The 19,966-nt window shown below is 41.5% G+C and overlaps 1 protein-coding gene across 1 annotated transcript in view; it reads left to right on the forward strand.

The window, feature by feature from the left end:
* Nucleotides 1-19,966, forward strand: part of ANKS1A (ankyrin repeat and sterile alpha motif domain containing 1A) — a 3,005,277-nt gene that overhangs the window by 2,073,706 nt on the left and 911,605 nt on the right. The window contains exon 17 of the mRNA XM_044076145.1: nt 10,755-10,861. Within this exon, the coding sequence (XP_043932080.1) occupies nt 10,755-10,861 (107 nt within the window). The remainder of the gene's footprint in view (nt 1-10,754; nt 10,862-19,966) is intronic.

The following is a 19,966-nucleotide window of genomic DNA, read 5'->3' on the forward strand; positions in this document are numbered from 1 at the left end:
AAACATGCAAGATCATGCAGGACTTTAAACAGATTTTCCTCCTGCCTATACCCAAGTTCTAGTGGAATTAACCCTTCCAATGCTGCCTCCCTTTTTTGCTTTTTTGGAAAGAACAGAAGCAACAGCAAAAGGGTGAAAAGTTTAAAAAAAGAAGTTCCAGGAAAAATCTAAAGATTTAAACTGAAATAAAAGTTTTTTTTCCAGAGAAATGTACCAGTTTGTAACTATCAGCCTCTCCCCTCCCCAAACCTTTGTGTATCCCCCCCTTCTCTTTCTTTCAAACCATGTTGTCTCATGCCCTGTCTGCATGGAGACTGATAACTTCAGACCAGTGGGTCCTCAACATCATCTGGAGAGGATACAAACTAACATGGGTTTCTCCTGTGACTTATGTAGGCATTCTTCATGTGCCTCCAAATCAAGGACACCTTATATGGCCCATTCTGATGGAGGTGTACCATCTCCCAGTCAGGAAGTCTCATTGGTTGCTTCAGAACTGCTCTGGGGGGCATGTTCAGTGCACATAAAAGTCCAGGACGTCTGGTGAATTCAGGACCAAAATCTCTACATAAATGTCAAGAATGTGAAAGCCCTGATTTGTAACTATTCAATCTCTAAGTCACCTGTGGGCTACAAGGTCCCTCAAAATCTTTACAGACAATAACACTGTGATGTACATCAGCAGACAAGGAGAGATTACAGATAGCCTGACATTAAGCTATTCAACACAGTCTTTTTCTCTAGGAAGTTTACATTCCTTTCCAGATGAGCACTGTGGCAGATCCAAGACAGAGTGTCATGAGTGGAAGTTGAACAGAGAGGTGTTTCTTCATGTTATCCATTAATGGAGAACTCCACAAATGCATCTTTTTGCTTCCACCCCAAACAAGCAGTTCGAACTCTTTTGCTGAAGTGCCCCAGGCCCATAGGCATGGAAATCAGATAACTTGTCATTCACATGGAAATGGAAAACCCTTTCTGCCAGCCTCACTTTCTTCTGATTCACACAGTCTTGCTCAAACTCAGAAAGGGACAATCCAAAGGTATTGTTGGTGACTCCCTTTTGGTCTCCCTTCTATTCCACCTGGCCAAGGGCAGTCACCACAAGTTACCTCATGGAATGGACTTGCTCATTTAGCATGATGGCTCTCCCATTCACCCAAACTTGTAAACACTGAATCTCGCTCTATGGGTGATAAAATTCTGATATCATTTAGGCACTTTTTCATAGGATGTGGTATTAGAGGAAGCTAAAAAAAATGCTACAGGAAAATCTTATGTTTCTAAATGGGAATCATTTTATATTTGGTGCCAACACAGAAAACAGGACCCTTGTCATATATGGGGTTTCTGCTATTCATTCATATCTCTGTCAATTGCTGTATTTAGTTCTGGCATACTCTTCCATTAAGGCACGTTTATCAGCCATATCTGTCTATCTGCCCTTAGATCCACCACTCTTTACATGTTTTTGAGGTCAAGCAACTTTTGAAAGGCATTCTACACATTAGGCCACCAAGAAATTCTATACCTTCTCCTTGAGAAATGAGTTAACGTATCAAAGAAGCTAACGTTCCATACTGGGAGAACAATTTTATTAGTTGCTTTTACCTCCGCTAAAAGGGTCTCATAGTTACAAGTCCTTTTGGAATCTCCGTTTCTGGTGTTCCACAAGGGCAGTGTAACCCTTTGGACTAGCCATTTTTTCATGCCTAAGGTACTAAATGAAATTTCTCTAAACCAGTCAATAAACTTGCCCATTTTTTACTTCAGTCCTCAAAGCAAGCAAAGAATTGTTTGCTCTTTAGATGTCCACAGGAAGTCGAGATTTTATCTTGACAAGACTAAAACTGTCATAAAGACTGACCAAGTCTTTCTTTTCAAATAACAAGCTTGTTAGTCCTTCCATGACGAATCATTTCCTCCTATTCCATAAGACCAGTTGCTGCTTCCGGGACTGGATTCTAGATCCATCATAGAAGCTACCACATTGTCTTCCATACATACTTTTTCAAAGCACTATGAAATTGATGCTTTCTCCAGACCCAGGGCTGGTTTTGCTAGGTCTATCCTTCATGGAATTTGGGGTTCCAGTTTCTCTGCTTTTTCTTCCATACAGACAACTCTTAAGGCTTTGGGAATTCCCATACATAATTAATTCAGTATATATATATATATATATATATATATATATATATATATATAAAATTCAGTGATCAGTGAAGGACATAGTACATTTGTGTAAAATCTTACCATAATAGATGTCTGCTAGTTCGTTTTTGTTTTTCTTCAATCTAAACACTTTCCCTTTGTCCCCCTTTCTCTTATATATGTTTTTATTTTCACTTCCCCCTTTTCTGGCCAAGGTGGTTTCCAGTTTTGCCATTCCACCTCTCTATGTTTGCATACAAAACGTTGTACATTGCCTCTACCATTTTGGTGTGGAGAAAGGAAGTCCATACTATTTTGGCAAATGTATAGTCCTTATGTACCTCTTCACAATCTGATTTGGGGTGTAAGTCATACATATGGTGTGCAAAGAAGACATCAGAACTTTGGTATGGTGGTTTGGATGTGCAGTTTTTTTTGGCAGGATTCTTCCCATATGTTGTGAATACTGCAGCTGTGATCTAATTGAGTATTCACTGTTATAAAATTTTACAAAACTGAAATTATCCCTCAGAACTCGACATGACAGATAACCTCAGCAGATTGATTACAAGCTTGCAAATAAACTTGAAAACAAAACCACCTTCAACAGAATAACTGCAAAATTGGGGGATGCCAAAGATAGAATTGTATATTGATGCAGACAGCCATCAACATGTGAGGTTGTGAAGCCTCTGTTGTAGGAAGGGGTGGCAGATGGACATTCTCTCATTGATGAGCAGCAGCCTTTTTTCGGTATGCTTGCCCCGCTCAAAGTACTCTGCTTCCCAAAGCTCAGTAGGGGGTAAGGGAAAAAGGCCAAAGGTGATTGTCTTGGCTTATTTTCGGCCAAGTCAACTGTGGATGTTCTTGGTGTTTCACTGTTGCAGTCATCACACTTGGGTTATCTGCCTGCAGGTAGCCCTCAGTCGGCCCGAATACCAGAGACTTAGTATTTCTGCATCTGTTGCTGTCGCTCCAGGACTGATGTTAGGTCATCAGGGATATAAAAACAGGCAGCCGATGCCGTTACATCAGTCTTTCTTGCCGAGGAGCCCAAAGCAGAAGCAGTTCGCACAAGTACCGGTCGACCGCTACCTGAGTTTTCATTTCCGAATTGAATCATCCTGAAGTCTTCTAAAGCTAAGTATCCCATTGGGAATCCTTTTTTTCTTGCTCTAACCGATGTCAGAAAAAGTTAACAATTGTCTCGCCTGTGGAAAGCAAATACCACACCGAGATTTCCATTCTTACTCACCTGTTTAGGCCCAGACAATGACGTTCCTTGCTGGATCAAGCTTGGACACAGCCTTCCAGATGGCATTTCTTACTCCAGAAAAACAAGCCTAACAGGCTAATTCAATGGCTACCAGAACCCAGCTATCCAAAAGGAAAATCCCACAAGCTCTAGGGTTCATGGCCTCTTGCATTCTACTAATTCCATATGCCAGACTGAGGTATCTGCAGTGGTACTTAAGTCTTTCGTGCCAACATTCTCAGGACCTCAAAACCACCATACCTATCATACCTTGTCTAAGGACAGAGTTTCTTTGGTGGGCAGCATGATGCAACCACAACAAGAGGCTTCCCTTTACACAACCCCACGCAACCCAGACAATAACCACAGACACAGCAGACTATGCCTGGGGGGCACATCTGGGAGACAAGTGCTTTCAGGGCCACTGGAGCCCAAGTCAAATTCATCTGCACAACCACCAAATAGAGATGCTAGCTGTTCAGCGTGCTCTGACAGCTTTCAGATCCCTTCTCTCATCTGGATCCCTGCTAATAAAAACAGACAACACTACAGTTATGTGGTGCATCAACAAGCAGGGGGGAACCCACTCTTACCCACTCTGCAGGCAAGCCATGACACTGTGGAAAATGGCACTGGACATGCATATCAATCTGCAAGCTCAATCCCTGCCAGGCAAACAAAACTCTCTAGCAGATGACTTAAGCAGAAATCTCCTAGATCCCTACAATCACCAGATCAGCAAATTCTGCACCAGGGCACCACACAGCAGAGTATGGAAAGTGGATGCCCTATCCTTCCAGTAGGTAAACCTCTCAATTTATCCCTTTCCCCCTCTGCCTCTTCTTTCAAAAATATTATTCAAGATAAGACAGGACAGACCAAGGGCAATCCTGATTGCTCCAGACCGGCCATGCCAGCACTGGTACCCACTACTGCGCAGGCTGTCACCGGTGACACCATGACATCTTCCTCAGATCCCAGCCCTCTTCACTCGGCAGGAGAGGACAGATCCTGCATCTGCAACTGCAAACCCTGAACCTTGCAGCCTGGCTTATTCTTTGAATTCTCCCCCAGTGACCAGCCTAAGCAAACAGGTACTGGATGTCATTCTGAAGCCAGAAGACCCAGTACAAGGAAATCCTATGCTGATAAGTGGAAAAGGTATTGTTCCTGGATTCAGTCCTAAGGAGCAGACACTGCTCTGCCCTCCTTACCTCTAATCCTGGATTACCTAGCAGATCTACTCCACAGAGGCCTTTCCTTCTCCTCCAATTAAGATCCATGCCTCTGCATCTCAGCTCATTACAACACTGAACCACCTCTCTTCTCTCACCCTCTCATCAACAGTTCCCGAGAGGGGCCAACAATTTAAGGCCACCAAGGAGAGCACCCACCCCGGCTTGGGACTTTAACTTTATACTGGAAAAGCTCACGCCCCCGCCTCCCCCTTTGAACCTGCAGCGTCAGCAGAGTTAAAATTCCTCTCTTGGAAAACAGCTTTGCTTCTGGCCATCACTTCAGCTAGAAGAGTGTTTGAGCTACAAGCTCTTATGGCTGTGGAACCTTTCATTTTTTTCATGCTGACAAGGGTCTCCCTCAGAACTAACCCTACTTTTTGCCTAAAGTAGTGTCCAGTGTAGCTGTCAACCAGTCTATCAATTTGCCAACCTTCTTTCCCAATCCTCAAAATAAAGGGGAAAGGATCTGCACTCTTTAGATGTACACAGACAGCTCAGATTCTACCTTGACAGGACTAAGCCCTTCAGAAAATCTGACCAGCTACTACTTAGCTTTGCACCTGGGGCAGAGGGCAAGGCCATATCTAAACAAACTGTTTCCAAATGAATAGCACACTGTATCCATTTCTGTTACAAACACCATGGGAAACCAACCCCTCAGGGGGTCAGAACACATTCCACCAGGGCAACATCTACCTCTACAGCATTCCTAAGGGGAGTCCCTGCCAGAGACATTCTGGAAGCTGCTACCTGGAGTTAAGTTCATTCCATCACCAAGCATTACCACCTGCCTATCTTTTCCAGCCCCAACTCTTCTTGACTGCCTCCACCTTTCCTCAGCTGTGGGAATCAACCCAAGTGTGATGACTACAACAGTGAAACACGAACATAGTACAGTTGTGTACACTTACCATAAATGTAGATGTTCCAGTGTATTCACTGTTGCAGTCCTGGTTTCCCACTCTCCAGCCCCCATCTCTCTCTCTGCTTCTCTACATGTATTACTCACCCCTTACAGGGCTATTGGTATTTACTTTTTACTGATGTTTTTTCCACCATAACTTAGCTCCCTGTTAGGGGGCTCCTAACATTTGGGGCAAGAAAAACTGATGTAATGGCATCGGCTTCCTGTTTTTATATCCCTGACGACCTGACGTCAGTCCTGGAGGGACAGCAACTGATGCAGAAATACTAAGTCTCTGGTATTCGGGCCGACTGAGGTCTACCTGCAGGCAGATAACCCAAGGGTGATGACTGCAACAGTGAATGCACTCGAACATCTACATTTATGCTAAGTGTACAAAATTGTACTTTCTTATTCCCACTGCAGCTGGGGAAGGAACCCACTCCATCCTTTGCAGTGTACCTCTAGCACTATACATGTTGACCCCAGAGATGAGAAGTCTTGGTGCACCCAGACCTCAGTGACCTTAAGTTCACAGTATGGATGATCCTGAAATTTACTCCTCTCAGGACATTTTTTTCAGAGGATTTGTTTAACATTATGAATGAAGTCTGTAAACCTAAAACAAGGAAATCCTCCTGTTAAATGGCACAGACTCTTGTACTGGCTGGGTAGATGGTCGTAGAACCCGCTTCATTAGTGCTTCACCTGATGCTATCCTGTCCTATCTGTGAGATCCCTTTGCAGCAGGACTTTCCTACTAATTTGTAAATGTATGTCTATGCCATTTTAACCTGCCTTTATCAGGCCTGTTCCTTGCAAACTATATGATTCTAATGGCTGTCACCCATCACTGGAATTTGAATGTTTTGTTAGAAAAATTAACATTAGATCAGTTCCGACAGGAGTTTTGGCTGTACATAAATTCATGTCTTGGAAGACTGCTCTTGTGGTAGCCATTACTTTGGCCAGAAAAATTTTGGAATTGCAGGCATTAAGTTGCAGGGAGCCATTTGCACTCGTTAACTATGATGTCGTCTGACTGAAGGCAATTCTTCTTTCATGCCAAAAGTAACGCCACAGATCTTCCTTAACCAAAACCATAGTTCATATAATCTAGAAGGGACTAGAAAAGGACAGAAGGTGACACAGGCTGACTATGCCTTTTATCCGGGTTGTGGCACTATGTCCAGTTGTTTGTGAGAATCCAGACTGTGTTGCAGCATATTTTTAGTCCTGTGAGTTGGGCCAGTTGAGCAGGCGTTGCCTGTAGCTTGTTCTCATGTATGATGAATACTGTTGCAACAATGATCTCACTACAGTTTAAAAAATTCCAGTTCTGTCCCCTGTACATGGTTAACTAGGTCAAAGTAGCTGAACTGTAGCACTGAGAAAATCAGATAAACTCTAATAATAGTTTGGTTGGATGCAAGTCAACATCCATCCATCCACAGCCCCATTTTCCCATTTTTGCACATGGGTTTGGAGTGTCACTTCAGCAGTGACAATCATCTAGAGCCAAGGTTTACATTGCCAAGTGACTAGCCCTGCCACGGTAGTTCTTCCACACCACACTTACTCATGCTCACTCACGCCTATGGTCAGCTTGGACTGTCCAGTCCACCTACTGCATGTCTTTGGAATGTAGGGGGAAACCGGAGCACCCGGAAGAAACCCACGTGAACACAGGGAGGACATGCAGAGACACTACACAAAGTACTACAGCCAAGAATCAAACCAGAGAACCTTTTACTGTGAAGCAACAACACTATCTGCTGCTCCACTGTGCCACCCATACCACCAGGCAAGTCAACATACCACCATATGGTATTTTCTTTTTCTATTGACTTAGCGTTAGCTTCCATATTTAATAATTGTTAGAGCCCTCAACTGTCATTTCTGTGACAACAAGGTTCTGGTAGTTACAAAAATATTGTATATTGAGTGCTGATACTCCACCTCCCTGCAGAAGTACAAAGCCACTGTGTCTAGATTTAAAATAGCATCCTCCAAAGGTTTACACAACCTCAAAGGGAGATTTGTACATTTCAGTAGAATGGTCATTTTGTTTACCAGTACTCAACAGACTGTATATTTAACTAAAAAAGTGGTTCTGTTTTTAGAGCTTAAAATGTCTACTGGCCTTCTGTTTTTAACAGACAAACAGTAGGTCTAAGGCCATACTTCAACAGACTCTGTCAGACCTTGAAATGGCATTTTAAGCTGTTTCAACAGCAGACCACTGTTGATGTTTTAAGAAGCTTTATTGGCAGTGTACATGTGGAGTCCCTCACCCACTTTATAATGGTGTATATGTGACTGGTAAGGAATTGTAAAGGAGCAGGTGTTGCTCAGCTAACTGGCGTTCATAAGTCTTTGTTCCTCATTTATTGTTAAAACATATAAACTAGTGAATACTCAGAATAATTACATTTAGCTTATACCAGAGAATATTAACTATTTATTCGTGAGAATAAAACCAAACATCCTGTGTTTTGGAAGTGAAATTACTTGGAGTGATGTAGTAATGCAAACAAAAAATATGTCTGGTACATGTTATGCATTAAGACAGTCTGAGTCAATAACAAATTGGCTGTGTAACACAAAGGTTGATTGTTGTAGCACACTGGTGGATTTTGTAACACTCCAGCCTGAAAATGCATTAGCTGGCATTTCAGTAGTTCTAAAATCTCCATTTGATTTGCCTTTTCCACCCCTTCTCATATTCTATGTTAGTTTGTGGCTGTCAGATCCAGGTCCATCATAAGCTTCGGATCTATTGCCAAAAGGTTCTTAATCTGACACTGCCCTCTCATTCTGGACAGTAACAGCAACTCTCAAATATCTTGGGTTGTGATGACCCTGTAGACTGTCTGAAAAAGAAGTGTTTTGTAACAGTGACATGACTATGACCAGTACATTTATTTCAGAAGTGTGCATTAACCAGTGACTGCAATTAAATGCTTTTAGTTTTTTTATTTTAGAAAAATTGCAGTAGAGACCATTTTACAGAAGTATTTGAAGTATTTTGTGTCAGGGTTAATGCATTGTATGCAACATTTCTTTTGCTGTTTTTTTTTTTTAGACAATGTAAATCATGTTAATAATGCATGAAGTTAATTGACAGGTTATACAGATTTTAGCTTGCCCCTTTCATCTGTAAAATATAACTGAAATGGGTGCTGTCCGTCAGCCTTTCCTCACTGAATGGCATGAGTTGCATTGCTGCTAATCAGAGATGTACCTGATTTCTGTCTTTTCTTCATGGAGTTAGAGCAGAGACTGCTGCGTATTCTGATCACTGCTGTGCTCTGCTCCTGGAGGGGGAGGGACAGCCGGAGGTCTGGGAGTAAAACATTTAGCAGGGAGAAGACTGTCTTTTAGACAAAGCACATTGTGCTGCGTCTGAGTGCAAGGACACAAGGGTATTGGCTAGAGGAGTATGGCCTTTGCTTGTTGTGCAGAATTACAGATCTGTGAGCAGGTAGCAGGGCACTCAGTGAAAGCTGGCTTTAGGATTCCTAGACAGGCTCTTGGCACTCCCCTCTTTTACAGCATCATCATCCTCATTCATACAAGGGATAAGGAAGCCTTCAAGGACTGAAGCAGCTCTGCCTCTGGGCAGTGAATCCTTGCTGCCATTGAGCATTGTGTTACAGCCATTTCCTTATTTTATATTTATGGGAAAACACTGCTGAGCAGTGCATTTATTTTGAGTCACTCTTTCTGGGACCTGCACAAAGTCTGTTTTCTGATGCCCTGACATCTGTGCTGTGATTGACAGTTGCTGTTACTGATGTTTAACAAAGGAGGACATTTCATTTCTGCTTTAAAGACCTCTGGCCCATTTTGAATAGAGTGACAGATGATTGTGTGGAAGGTCAGAGGCAACACTGAACCTTGAAGGGAACTGAAAGAAACGCTGTTGCCCTGCGGTGCATGTGCTGTTGGGAATACAGTGGCAGGATGATGAAGTGTGGACAGCAGCGTCTCTGAGTGTGCTTTACTTACTGTTATACACAGGAGTCTCGCTTTTGGTCTAAAAAAAATCAAAAATCTTTGTACCACTTCCAAATTGTGACTGCTTTCTTTATGTGGTTATTCAGCAGGTGTTCAAATTAGAAGTATCCAAGCATGACTGTGTGGTTTGCTAGTAGATGATGCTTTTCAAATTGTTGGGTCGCTTTTAATGAATTGTGTAGGTCATGTCATTACCACTTGTATAAGCAGGTCTTAAAAATGCAGTGAATTAGAAGGTAGATGGTTGGAGCAGTGTTGCTGTACTTTGTTCATAAGCTGTTACTGAACTGAGGTCTTGGAACTGGTGATTTGTTTACATATGAGCCATGAAGTGTGCTTTGTAGAATGGTTCATTTCAGAAGTTCCATTCTGTCATTTGAGCTCAGACTTGTATGTTGCACTTTAAAAGTATTGAGGCTAAAATGTTGATTTCCTCTTTCTTGTGTAGTTAGTTGAAAAGCCTTCTTATAAAGTGCTATTTGGCCACTGCTGTCCAGGTATATAAGTCAGAACAACTAGTAAACACTGTATTGTGGCAAGTGTGCACATGGAAACCTTTGTGTGTTGCAGCTTCAAAGGCATTGTTGCACATTTGCCTAGCCTCCATAGAATTGTTTGTAACCAGTGGGGTTGCTGAAATTACTGTGTTGCTTTGGATTCTCATTGTGTTGATTAAGTCATCTTTTGACTAAAAGCAGTTTGCCAGCACAAATTTATTAAGCACTCAGGTAAACAAAATACTTCAGTTTTAAGGGCTACTGCTGTATGTCTCTTTTTTTGTTTTTGTTTTGTTTTGCTTAGTAAGCAGTTTTGATATTTTGGTATAATGCATTTACATGAACGTGAATAAGTTTAGGTCATTAAGTGTCTTATCTGGGTTGTGGCACTTTGTAGCTTTCATCATACATTGGCAAGGACACAGCACAACTCTAAGTCTCATGTTTTTGTTTAAAGCTTCTTGATGTTTAAAATAAAAAGTACTGCAATTCTTTGGTGCCTCTTACCGGTGTACCTGTGAATGTTGTATAACGAGCCTTACACCCAGTGGGAAGGTCACAGCATTATTAGGTTTATTTCCGAGTGATGACTATGATGTGGCAGTGCCATCTCTCCTCTTCAGAGTGTCGCTGTTACCGCCTCAATGGTTTTTCCCTTTTCAAGCGTTTGCCAATTCCTCTTTCATCAGGTTCTCGGTTGCTGGAACAGAGTATAGGAGAATGGCTGGAGTCAATTGGCCTGCAGCGTTATGAAAGCAAGCTCCTCCTTAATGGGTTTGATGACGTGAGGTTTTTGGTGAGTAAACAATGTGCTTTTTGCTTTTTATTGTCTGTATCATTGTTTCTGACCATTATTGTGCCTATAGTTTATACATGTTTTTAAACAATAATTAACACATAAGGACTAGCAGTATGTGTTGCATATGTAGAGAACAGTTAAATACATTGTGCACTTCAATACATTTATTCTGATGTTCTCATGTTGCTGAATGGTTTGTCTGAAAAGTAATTGTATAAAAAGGCTTGTCTCAGGAGTTTGTCTAACTTGCTTAAGAGGTTCATTGAGTGAAGGAGTAGCTTTCAGTGTTTATACGTGACTCCACCTGCGGAGCACTCCTTAGACAATGTGCCCCCCCCCCCCCACACACACACACACTCACTTGTCTTACTGATTATTCCCCTTTTCCTTGTGACAGAGTCTGACTTTAGTTGGGGCAGTGTTGATTTTTTAAGGGCTGTCTCTGTCTTCCATCCTTCCTAAGAAAGGAAGGTAGCATCTACTGCTTAGTCCTTTCTGTTACTCCCTTCCCTACCAGCCATCCATCTGGCACAGGAAACATTTCTTCTTTCAGCTTTTCCCAGTTAGGGTTTGCCACAGCGGATCACTTGTTCGCTCATGATTGGCAGTGGAGTTTTTACGGTGTCGAGTTGCCAGCCCGGCGCCCAACCTTCCACAGAAGGGGCACACAACGCGCACACTCACACCTAGGGCCAATTTAGTGTGTCCAATCCACCTACAGCATGTCTTTGGGATGTGGGAGGAAACCGGAGCACCCGGAGGAAACCCACGCGACCACAGGGAGAACATGAATACTCCGCACAGAAAGCACCCCAGCTGAGGATTGAACCTGAGAACCTCTTGCTGTGAGGTGGCAACGCTAACCGATGCACCACCGTGGCCGCCCTGGCACAGGAAACCCTAGTTGCTGATATAGAAAGTTACATGTTTTCCTCTTGGACAGCAGGCAAGCTGTAGCTAACATGTTTGACACTTAGTTTCTAGGTGATGCCGTTACAAGTCTTTGAAATTAATTGACTTGTCTGACCTCTGTGTTACTGTTGTGTTCCTTCAGTGACTATTGTATTGTTTTCATCTTGCAGAGTTTGTACTGTCTTAAAGTGGCACTAAAATGTAGGGCATCCATCCACAATCCCTTTTTCCCATTTTTGCACATGGGGTTGGGGTGTTACTTCAACAGTGACCATCATGTACAGCCAAGTTTACACCACCAGGTGGCTAGCCTGCCTGTTGCCTCTAAATTCACAAACTGTGAGAGGCAACATAAACAAGTGCCTGTTTTCAGGGGTGGTTCAGGTCAGTGTTCAGTGTTTTGTATTCCATAGGGTAAGTTGTTCCCAGAATTATACAACCAACTGTGTTGAACCAAACAAAAGCATGACCCGGAATGAAGGGACCCAAACAAAAGCATGTTTTTATTTGTGGTTCTTGGTTGTTCCCAGATTTGTTCTACCTCATAGAGGCTTTTTTTAGGCAATACCAATTTGACAAACCCTCCAACATAGGAAAAGGTGTTACCTCTCAATGCCAGGAGCCTAAACAAGAAGCTGAAATCCCTTCAAGCTCTGCCCACTGTGGAGAATAAGTGTATTTTTAGAGTTACCAAAACATGATTTAAAGTTGCAAGAGGGCCCTGGCAGTGTAAGGCTTCATTGCCTTGTACATATTTAGACCAGCATTTGGGAATCCTACATGACCCCAGATTTGCAAGTGTAGAGATTCCTAAACCTTGTAAACAAAACACAATGGTCTAGTCAGTGCATATGCCTACCAGGGGTGCAAACATATTAAACCTGGTACTCACAAATCTGGGAGAATGCTGAATAGTCTCATGTGCACCGCCAAGGAAGGAATTGTCATGGAAATGATTAATAATGACATATGAAACGTTCAGACACTAAACCCATCCCAGTTTGGCTTTGTCAAAGGCAAGTCATTGTATACCAGACCTGGTAGTCGTCTCTGAAAATATCACCAAGGCAGTGGATGAGGGCAAACAGTTCATACTGCCTAAGTTGATCTAGATAAGGCATTTGATACAATACCCTACTTGGACATTGTAAACAAACTCTCAGAATTATGCATAACCCCCTGTGTAACTCATTGGATAGTCTGCTAGCTCATAGACGGGACCTAAGAAGTTTGTGTTGGCGAGATCATCTCCACAAAGAGGCCAGTCACAGGTGGTGTCCCCCAAGGTTCTGTGCTGGGTCTGCTCCTCTTTGGTATCCATTTTTCAAAAGTCAAGGCATCTGGCTTACCAGGTTTGTAGATGATTGCAAGCTAAGACTAATCAACCCCCTCCTCCAAAACCAAAGATACCAACAGGAATGTTTAACACAGACAAATGATTGGTGCCAAAGCCATGGTTTAAAACTCAGTGCCAAGAAATGCATAATAGTACATTTTGAGAAGTCTGCCACCTAGGGGGGAAACTACCTTATTAAGAAAACACTCTTGAAAGTAGAGACAGTAGTCAGGGAGTTGGGGACTTGCATAGATAGTAACCTGTTTTTTGACCAACATGTGTCTAAGATTTGACTGAGATTTTTCATGCAGATCCTTGAGGAGGGGAATAACTGCTATACAGAATGTTATATTCATAAAGTAGCAGACAGTATTCTGAGAACTAACACAACACAGGAATGGAGAAAGGAGATTCTACAGGTTCTACCAATTAGGTGTACAGAGAATAGGCAAGAATGGGCTGGAATTTACTGGAGAAACCTGGCAAAGGAACTAAGCAATTGGGAATGAATAATTAAAGAGAAAAAGGTAGCAGAATGGGAAGAGGCCGAGAAGACATTTAGGCTGCAAGCTAGAAAGTGGCTTCTTTATCAGGGATTGATATCAGAGTACAGGCAGAGAAAGGGACAGGGAATGCTAAGTCAAAGACCAGAAGTGGTTGCGTTTTTAGATGAATGTAAAAAAGAAGTTGCTGTTAAAAAAGGGATAATTAGTAGTACATATAATAAAATATTGCACAATAACTACAGGAATCAATTGGAGGAGGTCAGAAAATATTGGGAAGAGAGATTAGATAAACAATTTACAAAGAAACAATGGGAGGACATATGTAGGGCTACCAAGTATGCAAATAAGTCTAGAAGTTTTATTTTTTTGTTTTTTGTTTGGAAATGTTTGCATATTTACTTTTATAACCTCAAGCAGACCCAAAGTACATTTTTCTCAACCTCAAGTAGATAGCAAATGTTGGAGGTATGAGGAAAAAGGTAGCTGGAAGTATATGTTTTCTGAGTGTATTGAATTGGCAGCCTTTAAAAATTAGCTACAGAGTTCTCTGTCAAGAATACTAGGCAAGCAATTGAGTGTAACTAAGAAATGATATTTTGGGCAGGGATACAAGATCTGAATTGCATAGAAACAGCACAAGTCCTTGTTAAGTTTAATTCTGGCGGTTGCCAAAAAAGCAGTTACTAGAAAATGGAAATCAAAGTCTAAACCAACCATGCTTGAAGTAGTGAATATTGCAACAGAGATAAAAGAAAAGGAAATGTGATCTTTAGAAAAGGGTAGGAGCGAATTGTATAGAAAAAATGGAAACACTGGAAGTAATACATGATGCAAAATATTTTTGAAGAGGAATGAGGTTTAAGAGAAGACCAGAATAGAACAATTTATGTAGTCTTAGATTGGTTATATTGAAATAGAAGAATATATGTGATGTATAAAGTTTGCAAATGTGAACTCGTTAATATGGTTTGTTTCTAAGTTTGCCTATGTCACAAGTGATAGTTCAATAAAAGTATTTTTTTTAAGTTTGTAAGAAAATCATTGTATCACTCAGCTTATAAGTGAAGGCATGACATCTAGTTCCAGGGAAGTCATCGTGCCACTGTACTCTGCTTTCATCAGACCCATCATTGAGTAAAACTCCCCCTTCTGTATGTCCCTGCCCAGGCACATTCAAGAAATGGAACCTCCACAGAGGTTCCTCACAAAATGAATACAAGGCATAAACACAGTGTCCTATGCAGGTCACATCAAAGCCCCATCTCTTTACTGTGTTTCCTATAGACTGCTGAGAGGCGACTTATGCCTTGCATAGGATGCATTCTTGAGTCCCGCTCTTATGGACCTTTTGCATAGCCACAAAATGAGCAACACTTAGAACTACTATATCTAAAGATTTAAACTTTGCTTGTTACTTAAGTAGGACATGACTGAGGGACAGGTAGGTATGTATCTCAGAGAATCCCCATCCTCTGGAATAGGTTTCCTTCCCTTCCATGTGAAGCAGAACCTTTTCCTAACCCTATTTAAGGGTAGCTTGGACCAGTGAATGGGAAATCAGAAATTCACCCCTGGTGTGGCAGCTGTCTCTCCACTGGACAGAGGTAGCCTGTAAATTATGCCCTAAGACCCCACCCCTTAAAATAACTTGTAAAGCGCAGTAACTCTTGTGAAACATTTAGGTTACATGGCTAGGCATATAAAGGCTCCGCTGGCCATTTACCTAGTATACTCCTATGAGCCTATATTTAACTCTCATTATGCAGTAACCAGTATTAATAAAATGTACCCCCTCTTTGCCTTAAATATTTGTGTGTAAATATGTTGTATGTTTGTAGTTTTTACCAGATGTGCCCTGCCAAGTGTAGCACATTTTTGTAGCATAGCTGCTACATATCTACACGCCTATAAAAACAATATGCAGGGGACAAAAAATGGAGCTAAGTACATACACTACCTCATTTGCAACATTTTGTGTACAAGGAGCAAAGTATGAAAAAAGCACTGTATGCAGTACATGGCTTGCAAGAAGGCAGCTTTGTAGGAGTTTGCATGTAACAAGAAACATCAACAGATACATATGCATAAGTATATAGATTCTTAGATTCATAGACTCTTACTAGGCTAATGACCCAATGGGCCTTTCTAAGCCTAGCCAAGTTTTCCTGGAAGAATAATGATGTCCTGCATCCAAATAGGCATTGAAAGCCAGGCATTTATAAGCTATTCCTCTCCATAAGGGACATGGGTGCCAGGCCCAGTGTAAATTTCCTATTCCCCATCCACTTGTCTAGGTTGTGCTTAAACTGGGTAATAGACTAACTCGGCTTCACATGGGTGGGAAGCCTGTTCCATAAGAGGGGCAGTCTCTGGGACATATATCTGTCTGTCCAGCATGTTCTCTTTGTCACAGACAAAAATTCAGGTCCGTAGACATTGTATTTCTTGTATACTTTGACTTATGAATATGTAGGAGATTCATAAGTGTGTGGTTTGCGGAAGCCTTGTAAGCCAGGCATAGATCCACCCATCAGCAGTCTATAGGAGACTGAGTAGAGGGGAAAGGGCTTTAAGCCTCAGCATAAGATATGTTTGTTACACCTTGTATTCTTTTTATAAGGAACCTTTAAAATCATTCTAGATGGTCCATATGCCTGGTCAGGTACATACCAAAGTGAGCATTGTACTCTGATTGGTCTGATAAGGGCGGAGTACATTAGGATAATCTGTTTGGACTGAGATGCCATGCCCTTACTTATAAGATAAACAATGTAAAAGGATTTCCTCACCACTGTGCCACGTGGTGGTCAAAGGTAAGGCTACTGTCTAAATTTATGCCCAGATCCCTGACCTCTAGGTCGACTTTTAAGGGTGTATTATCAACATAGTAATTAGCGGGGATAGTTGAGTTCCCAAAGGGTACAATTATGCATTTCTTAACGCTGAGTTTAAGACCATGGCTTTGGCACCATTTATTAGTCAGAGATAGACCTTCTTGAAGAATGCTAGTGTCTGCAGGGGAGTTGATGACCCCCAGCTTGCTATCATTTGCAAACTTAGTCAGCCATAAACCTTCAACATTTGCTTACATTTTAGAGAAATAGATGCCAAAAAGGAGTGGGCCCATTACCGAACCTTGGGGACTTCACTTGTGACTGGCCTCTTGGTGTAGGTATCCTCACCTATTTTGACCTCCTAGGTCCCATCATTGAGCCAGTTGGCTATTCAGTGGGTGATAAAAGCATTTATACCTATATCAGTGAGTTTGGTTATAATGCCTGAGAGGGATATTGTATCAAAAGCCTTGGCCAGATCAAGGTAAGCTGTGTGCATAGTCTTACCTTCTTCCAGTGCTTTGGTGACCCTCTCAAAATGTCCACTAGATTTAATAGGCATGACCTACCTTTAATGAAGTTGAACTGTGATGTGTCCAGAGTTTGCAGGTACATATGTCCTCTTTTGTCCATTATAATTCTTTCCATGACCTTACGTATGAGGCTGAAGACTTACTTAGTGGTTGGACTTCCTTTGTGTAGGGGAAATGACCATAGTCGTCTGTAACAAAGGGAGATACTGCCAGCACAGCTTTCTGAAATTTTGTAAATAATTATTTGTCTTTTGTGAATATCAACATGATCTATATAAGATGCTTGTGTTACAAATGTATTAGAACTGTATGTCATGTATATATCAAACTGGTCTGTACAAACGTGTGTTAAAAAGGTATTTAATAAAGTGCTTGTGCTTAAAATGTAACCACAGTATACCCTACTGGAATAGAACTGAAATCTTACATGCACTGTTGTAATTGTTTACATGTATATATTTTAATAGTGGAAACTGGAAAACAGGAGGTTAACATCAGAAAAATAGCTGAAATTAAATTACCTTGTAGGTCAGGCCAGCGACATAATGTCTGTGCTGAGAAACTTTCTGTATTGTCTTCGGAGTGAACTATTTATTACCTCTGAAAGTATGAAGGAATGCAGTTGTTTTATGACTTCTAGCATCTGCCAAAGATCTGAGGTCTGTGTATTTTCACAGGTAGATGCTAAATACTGCCAGCTGCAGCAGTGGGAGGTTTCACTTGGGGATAGAGTCAGATGACAATAAATTGTCATTCTGCAAGCTATCTCAGCAGTAATATTTGAGATATTAATTTGAGAACTCTCTGAGAGAGACAGGGCATTCTGTATTCTGTCTTGGACCTGACAAGAGCTATTCACCACACATCTGCCTTGTTTTGATGAAGTTAAGCTACTAGGAAATAGTATAGTTCTCTTAGATATAGTCAGGAATATATATAGGAAAGTTTAGTTTAGATATTTTATGTATTTGAGACTGTCCTGCAATGTTGCTTTAAATATTTCATGTGATTATGAACTCTGTCACTGTGAATGTATACTGACGATTTTCTTGTTCTTTTATTATTAAATATATTTAAACCTTTCATTGTGGCTGATCTGTGTAGAGACATTTAGTTTTGAGAACACTTGCATATTTATTTGGTGACACTGTGTGGGCCACTCCTAATATCCTTAATCTTGGTCAAACTACCATTTGCATTAATATTAATATTATACAGTAAGGTTGGACACCCTTTGTTATCAGCCTAAAGTAGCTGATAATGAGTTGGCTGGTGGCAGTGATAACTACCTTATAGTCTTGGCAAAAGCAAGCATAGCTAGTAAACCTGTACCAGCCTTTCCCATGTGCGTGTAAATCAAACCTCAAAGAGTGCAGCTACATGGGCAAGTACATGAAGCACTGGTTGGACAGAGAGGGTGCTAGAGGTCTTGGCTTAGCCACTCAGCTGAGATCTCAACTCTATAGCTGTGCCAGTGGTGAGTCTTATTGGTTTTCTGGAGAAAGAGGGAGAAACCATCCTTGATGACTGTGGTCTCTGTGTGCTCTTAAGGGAAATTGCACTTGATGCAGAGAGCTGTATCTGGAATACTGTGTGTACTTGCTATCCTCCCAGCATATGTCCCCCACTGTTGCCAGTGATGAGGATTGAGGCTCCTTGATTACTGGTCCAGTGGTGAGTTGTCACGCCATCTTCCATTCCTTGGGCACAAAACCTGACTGAAGGCTCCGGTTGAAAAGTGATTCAAGTGGACCAGAAAGGTCAGGTTTAATGCTGTTTATTAAACATCCTGGGATGTTTTGGGGCCCATCAGTGCAGTGTTTTTTGCCTTGGAAAGTGCATTAATGACGTGTTCTGTAGTAATGGTTGGGGAGATTGTGTTATATGGTATTTCCTTTGGACTACTGGGTGGAGATATTTGAGCTGAACCTGGCAGCCAAGAGGTTGGGAATGGTCTCCAGTTCATTGTGGGCGATGCTATTTGCAATACGTTAGGTTGGGAATGGTCTCCAGTTCAGTGTGGGCGATGCTATTTGCAATACGTTCTGTGCATTGTTGTGTATTTCCTCTAAAGTTATGGACATAGCTGTCAGTATGGTTGTAGAGATATTTTGTAAATAGCTGAATGTATTTTATGTAATTTACTGTGTTTGGGGTTGCTTGGAATTTCGCCAAGGTGTAACTTTGTATAGAGAGGTTAGCTTTGGAATAGTTCCTAAATGTTTTTGGTTTTGCCGGATCCTCAGATTAATTTTTATTTCAAGGAATACTGTCTTACGGTCAGATCTGACAAGCAAAGATATTACACTGGGTGAGGAACATTGGCTCCCCCATGTTCGTGAGTACAGGGTCACCGATGTTTGTTCCCCTGGTAAGAGAATGAACCAAGTGTTCAAGGATGTTGGTATTAACAAGGTTCAGAAATCGCTGGGCTTGTGCATAAGAAGTGGTGTAGGATTTCCAGTCTGTAAAGGGTTAGTAGAGATCCTCAATGAATATCGTATTGGGTTGAATGGTAAGGGACTCTAGTACATTGAGATAGGGAGTATGGGTTTTCTGGGGCATGGAGCGGGACCTATATGTTGCCAAGGATGTGGTACGGTACCCTGTTTATGATGAGTTGCACTTGTATGAGTTCCAGTGGGTCATGCACTTAAACTAGTCTGGATGTGAGATTAGTCTTAATATAGACTGACATTCCTCCACCTTTAGTTCCATCCTGAGTAGTAGCTGGTCTAAAGGTGTTAAAGGCATTATAAGTTTGCATTGCTGGGGTACCCGCAGCAACTTCAACCCATATGTCCATTATTTAACAATGTCTACACTCCCCAGGGAGAGGAAGGCTTACAATTAGTTGTATTTCCTGTTAAGACTTCTAGCATCGAGCAGTACCACCTTCAGATATTCCTTCACAGGTTCAGCAATTCTTATGCATATGTACCTGTGTGTGTGTGTATTTATATATATATATATATATATAT

Source organism: Protopterus annectens, chromosome 7.part0 (assembly GCF_019279795.1).
Source record: "Protopterus annectens isolate FY-2018-M chromosome 7.part0, PAN1.0, whole genome shotgun sequence".
Classification (NCBI taxonomy): Eukaryota; Metazoa; Chordata; order Ceratodontiformes; family Protopteridae; genus Protopterus; species Protopterus annectens.